The sequence below is a fragment of the Panicum hallii genome, chromosome 9 (assembly GCF_002211085.1).
Source record: "Panicum hallii strain FIL2 chromosome 9, PHallii_v3.1, whole genome shotgun sequence".
Classification (NCBI taxonomy): domain Eukaryota; kingdom Viridiplantae; phylum Streptophyta; class Magnoliopsida; order Poales; family Poaceae; genus Panicum; species Panicum hallii.
In genome coordinates, this window is record NC_038050.1 from 57,603,808 (window position 1) to 57,609,044 (window position 5,237).

The 5,237-nt window shown below is 55.7% G+C and overlaps 1 protein-coding gene across 1 annotated transcript; it reads left to right on the plus strand.

Moving 5' to 3' along the window:
• The first annotated feature begins 2,426 nt into the window (after positions 1-2,426).
• LOC112873202 lies at positions 2,427-3,829 on the plus strand. The gene is made up of 3 exons (XM_025936218.1): positions 2,427-2,837; positions 3,121-3,528; positions 3,645-3,829. Exons 1-3 carry the CDS (start codon positions 2,555-2,557, stop codon positions 3,827-3,829), a joined length of 876 nt encoding a protein of 291 aa, XP_025792003.1. The 5' UTR covers positions 2,427-2,554.
• The last annotated feature ends 1,408 nt before the right edge of the window (positions 3,830-5,237 follow it).

Genomic DNA, 5,237 nt, shown 5'->3' on the forward strand with positions numbered 1-5,237 from the left:
AAAACTCTACTTTTTTATGGATAAACAAAAAAGAAAAATCTTGTTGAGGAGTAAATTGAACCTACACATATAATTATGGGAGTAAACCAAAAATTAGTTTGGGGGTTATTCAGACTATGGCCATACCTGAGGTGAGTAATTTGGAATTTTTCCTTTAAAGAAACATCATCCCAACATATGCACACGGACGCAGAGCAGCGAATCCCACTAAAGCTTGTCTCCTTTGTCTAACTCTACTGTTGCTAAGCCAATACGCCAAAAAATGAGTTTAGAACACTAAAAAATGATGTATGGTTTTATTTTGGTTACAGAAGTAATATTCAAGACTTCCTTTCCAACTCCTTTCCGTCCATCTATTGGGAACATATTGAGTTGATTTATCATGTTTTTATACATAGGTACCTAAATAACTTTAGTCCAAATAATTCTATCAACAAAGCTACATATCCCTTATGAATTTTAATATCTAAATTAGAGCTTTATTTATTATCCTCTTTTCAATGTGAACAATTTTAAGTGTTACATTTATTAAAGTACTATCATTAGGCTGGTTATTTATCTAATTTATTTTTACATATTACATTCAACTTGAACTCAGTTGATCTACATGAGTGCATTTTAGTTTTACAAGCTAAAGATCTAAGTTTGTTATCAATCATATTTATTAATTACCTTTTTCAAGATCCCATCAAAAGATATACTTTTTATATAAAAACTTCTTCATCCAAATTTGTATGAGTATATGACTATTTCATGCAAACTGGCACATTGCTATTTTTTTTCTTGTAATATTACTATAATATATGTGGATATTGTCATTAGTATTGATCATTTATCTAATTTATTGTTTTATTTCATATTACATTCAACCGATTGATGTGTGTCTTTGGTGATCTGCTTCCGTTGTTTTACTTCTTTGTCCACGAGTGAAAGGACCATTGCTTTTTTGACATTTGTCCCGGCCGGGTTAGGCCCGGGACTAATCTCTAAACCTCTAAACCTGGACCAAGCTCTAGCTAGCTATTGGGCCACGTCGCCTATTTTTTCATGGCTGTTGGATCCATGGCTAATTCCAATCGAATGGTTGTAGCAGAAACAAAAGGTAAGTTTCTCTAGCTGTTTTTGAACAGGCACCATCCCCTCTGCATCATGCCCTCGTTGCTTCCGGATACTACCCTCCGACTTCTCCGTATACGCCCGTCCCTTCCAGACACCCTCCCTCCACTTCGTTCTATCCTTTTTCTCTTGCCTCGATGGCTGCAGAAGTGCAGCTCGCACTTGCGCATGTTCCCCCCATCGAAGCTAGAACACATCTATTCTTCCACCGTGCTCACAACTTTCCACGCCAGTCGTTAGCACCGGCAACAGAAAACATCCCAAGTTAATCAGGTATGCATCTAAACTTTCAGGCTAAGGTTGAGAAACCAGTTCAATCAAAGAAGAGTTCAATTCGAATCCATCAATTGTCCAGCTTCTCTTGCTGCGTCAATGACTGCATTGGTCCTGAAGATGTGAAAATAAAACCGTCACAGTTATACTTCAGTAATTGCTTCATACTTTAGACTGCGCAACTCAAAAATACCTCACTGTGCGGCCAGAGACGAGAACCAAGAGGAAGTGCAGAGCAAGCTGGCTGCGGGCCACTGGGCCGGCGGAGGTGGAGCCGTGCCCCGGCACCTGCCCGCGCGGGTCGACGACGAGGAAGGGAGGCGAGCGCCGCGGCGGCGAGTTGCGGAGTCCCGCATTGCTCTGTTGGTCGATCTTGACGACGGATGCCTTGAAACAGTCCTGCGTTGTTGACCCATTTGCGGCGAGATAGAGCGGCCGGCGTCGCACACTCGCATCACGTGTCCGATCGCCTGATCTTCAATCTCAGTGAAGTAGCCGGCACCGACAAAGGGACTTCGACAGGCAGCGGAGATGGGATGAGGTCGTCGTCCTTCTCCCCTCCCCTTCTCACGCCGGCGGCCATCCCGGCCCCGGCGGCCACCGCCGCAACCTCTTCTCCTCCCTCCTCTCTCTTCCTCCTCCAACTCCGCCACCGCGCCGATGACAGACCCCCCCCCCCTCCCGCCTCTGCGCCGGCTGCCACCTCAGCCCTGGCGGCCACCGCCGCGGCCTCTCCCCCTCCCCCCCTACCGATGCGGAACTCCCCTCCCACCTTGCGCTGACGGCCACGCCGGCCCCAGCGACCACCCCGGCCCTACGCCGGCTCTTGTCCCAAGACCGGCGGCCACCCCAACTCCTGAGGTTCCACCATCCCCGGCGCCCTTCCCCCGCGAAATGATAGTGGAGCGCGCGCCTGCCTCCCCTGGTCTCACCCCGGATGCGCGCCCCTTCTACCCGGGCGGGGCCTCCGTGGACAGACCGAAGGAACTCCGCTGGGAGGACGGCTGCGACGACGAGCTGGAGCGTGTGGACTACGATTTCACGCCTTCTCCGCGGCCAGCCAGCTACAGCGACGTCGTGCGCTTTGACTCCCCTGCCCCAGCCCCCTCTCCTGCGCCGGCCGTTGTGCCTGTGCCGGTGGTGGCCACGGCGGCGGGGCAGCCGGATGGATGCGCGGACGGACGACGACGCCGACGGCGCCCCTTCCGTCAAGCGAGGAGGCGCCGGGCACCGCCGGTCCGGGTGGCGGAACCCCTGCCGCGCATGGCACCGGAGCAGCCTTCCTGGGCGCGTGGTTGCCAGCTGCCTCCCCATCCCAGCAGACGCAAGGCCGATGGTGACCGCCGCCGGCCCCGCATCGACGCGGACGGCTACGTGGAAGTGTTGTCGAGGTCCACTCACCGGAGGCTGCGACGGACGGAGAGCTCGACGGAGCATTCGGCGTCCTCCTCGTCGCGACGTTTCCCCCCGGAGCTCTTTGGCAGGTGCTTGAACTGCCTCTCGTTTTCTCATCGTGTTGCCACTTGCCGCCTGCCGCGTCGGTGCCTGCGCTGCCATGGGTGCCGCCATCTTGCCAGGGACTGCCGCGGGCACCACCGCTGCGCGCCGCTGCTAACAACTCTAGGCAGTCGCGCCCTCAACGCTTCGTCAGGATTCAGGGCGATGGCACGTCGACACCCCCCGCCTCACAAGCCCCGAGTTGCACGCCTTCGCCGGCACCTTTCAACCCCGCTCTGAGCTCCCACCCGGCTTCCTCGATGGGCCCGTCTGGTAGCATGGCTTGCCCAGCGGGCCCAGATGGTTGCAACGTGGAGCGGAGCGTGGGCATGGCGGCCGAGGAGGCTAGGCTACGGCTGGCTCTGATCGGCGTGGTGGGCAGCCCCTCGGCGGGTTGCTCTGTGGACGACGCGCGGCGGGCCATCGTCGAGGCCACGGGCGTGCGTGCCGAGGACCTCTCCGTCAAGTTGCACCTGGAGAACTTCCTGGTGATCTTTTCGGCCTACCCCCAACGCGACGGAAGGGACACCCGTGGCGGCGGCGGCACTGGGGGCGCTCGGATCTTCGTTCCCTGCGGTGGCAATGGCGCCCCAGCACCGCACCGGATGGTGCTGGGCCACGCGCCTGTGACGACGGCAGCAGGTTCGAGACCGCGGCGGAGGTGGCGGGCATGGGGACCCCAGCTCTGTCACGGTCGCTGGCTGTCATCCCAGGCATGCAACTGGAAAAGCACTTTCCAAAAGGGCATTCAAACACAGGAGTCCCGACAAGCGACCGGCTTGTTGCTGGCCAGTCTGAGGAGCACCCAATGGCAACCGTGCCTTGGGTGGTTGAGCCTGCCTTGAGCGTGGAGCCGACCTCTGCTGTCGGGGAGCCGGCCACCAAGGCAGTGGTCCCGACCAAGCCGGTCGTGCCACCAGAGGCAATCAGTTTTGAACTGTGAGTTGCGAAAGGAACTTCTGGTCCCCGCTGCATTCGGATCCGATGCGATTCGAGGCCGCCTACTCCGGAATCGTTGGAGAGAAGGCTTGTCCCCTTCTGCCTGCCCTGGATGATGCCCCGGTGGAGGAGGTACCACACAGCCATGTGCTACGCCAGAAGACCAGAGAACGTGGCCACCAACGCCACGACGGTTGACCGGTCACCCGGGGGCTCCTACGCTGTTTCATGTGGGTCGGAACTGTGACGGGACGATGAGATCCATGGGCCGGTTACCCTCCAGGGCGACGGGCCACCTGGATACATGGTGCCAGTGGCGCACGGAGCAGAATTGTCGACAACTGATGGGCCAGCCCGTGTTGCAACCCCCGCTACAGGGGGCGACGACGTGCGACTACAGGAGGAGGCAGGGATCAACAACGGAGCTGCCAGACTCATGGTGTTCACGAAGGAGGTCCAGTGCAAGATCACCACCCCACTGGCACCCAGGCCAACCCGCACGAGGAAGGCAGCGCCACAGGCAACTGGCAAACCTGCCTTGCCAAAAAGAAGCGAGCGCCTGGCGAATCACCCGCTGGCGAACGTGGCGTCCTCCAAGCGGGCGGAGGTTGTGCTTATGCGCCGCTTTGACGTTCTTCAGGACTCGAAGCTGGTGAACAGTGATGCCAAACGGGCTTACAGGCAGTTCGACACTGAGCGGCGCGGGAACTACTCCCAGCGCTACGGCAGGCCTGCTCATTCATGGGCACCCATCATTCATGGGCACCCATGCCTGATGGATGCGGCGGTTGTGTACTGTTTTACATGGATCAAGTCACTCTGATTTCACGGAATGAACGCGGGCTCAACACTAAAGCTCGGCGTGACGTGGCGAGGGTGTTGGTGAACGACACCAGAGCCTTGGTCCTGTGGAAGGAGAGGCATGCTCGGTTGTTTGAGCGGCGCGGGCGCTCGGTCCATGAGCTGCTGGAACACGCGGGGAGAAGCACTCCTATGGATCGAAGCCGGCACTAGTCGTCTTGGTTGTATATGGCGTGAGTAGTCGCTTAAGTGTAAGGCCGAGAAGGCCGTGTAGGCTCTCGTCATAGGTGCACTTCGTGCCCTATTGTCTTAGCATGAGTTTGGCTCCGTGGTTGTACTAAAAATAATCTATTTTTCTTTTTAATACAAAGATACGCAGTTCTTCTGCGTATTTAGAAAAAGAAATAAAGTTGCGGAGTCCCGTTGGAAGGACGCATTCACGCATGGACCACGGGACTACGGCCGCCAGCACGCGGCGCTGCGGACTTCTGTAGGGAAGAAAGCCACGTGGTGAGAAGCAAGCCAATTGATAAGACAATGCACGGTATACGCAAAGTTCCTACATCAACAGCAACGATTTAGGGAAGAAAGAATATCAATAGATCATATGT

What these genes read in the sequence shown, in the direction of transcription:
- LOC112873202 (XM_025936218.1), top strand. Translation starts at nt 2,555, where the DNA reads ATGGATGCGCGGACGGACGACGACGCCGACGGCGCCCCTTCCGTCAAG. An exon ending in ACGGAGCATTCGGCGTCCTC is followed by an intron (nt 2,838 to 3,120) that starts CTCGTCGCGACG and finishes CTTTCAACCCCG; the next exon opens with CTCTGAGCTCCCACCCGGCT. An exon ending in GCCTGTGACGACGGCAGCAG is followed by an intron (nt 3,529 to 3,644) that starts GTTCGAGACCGC and finishes ATTCAAACACAG; the next exon opens with GAGTCCCGACAAGCGACCGG.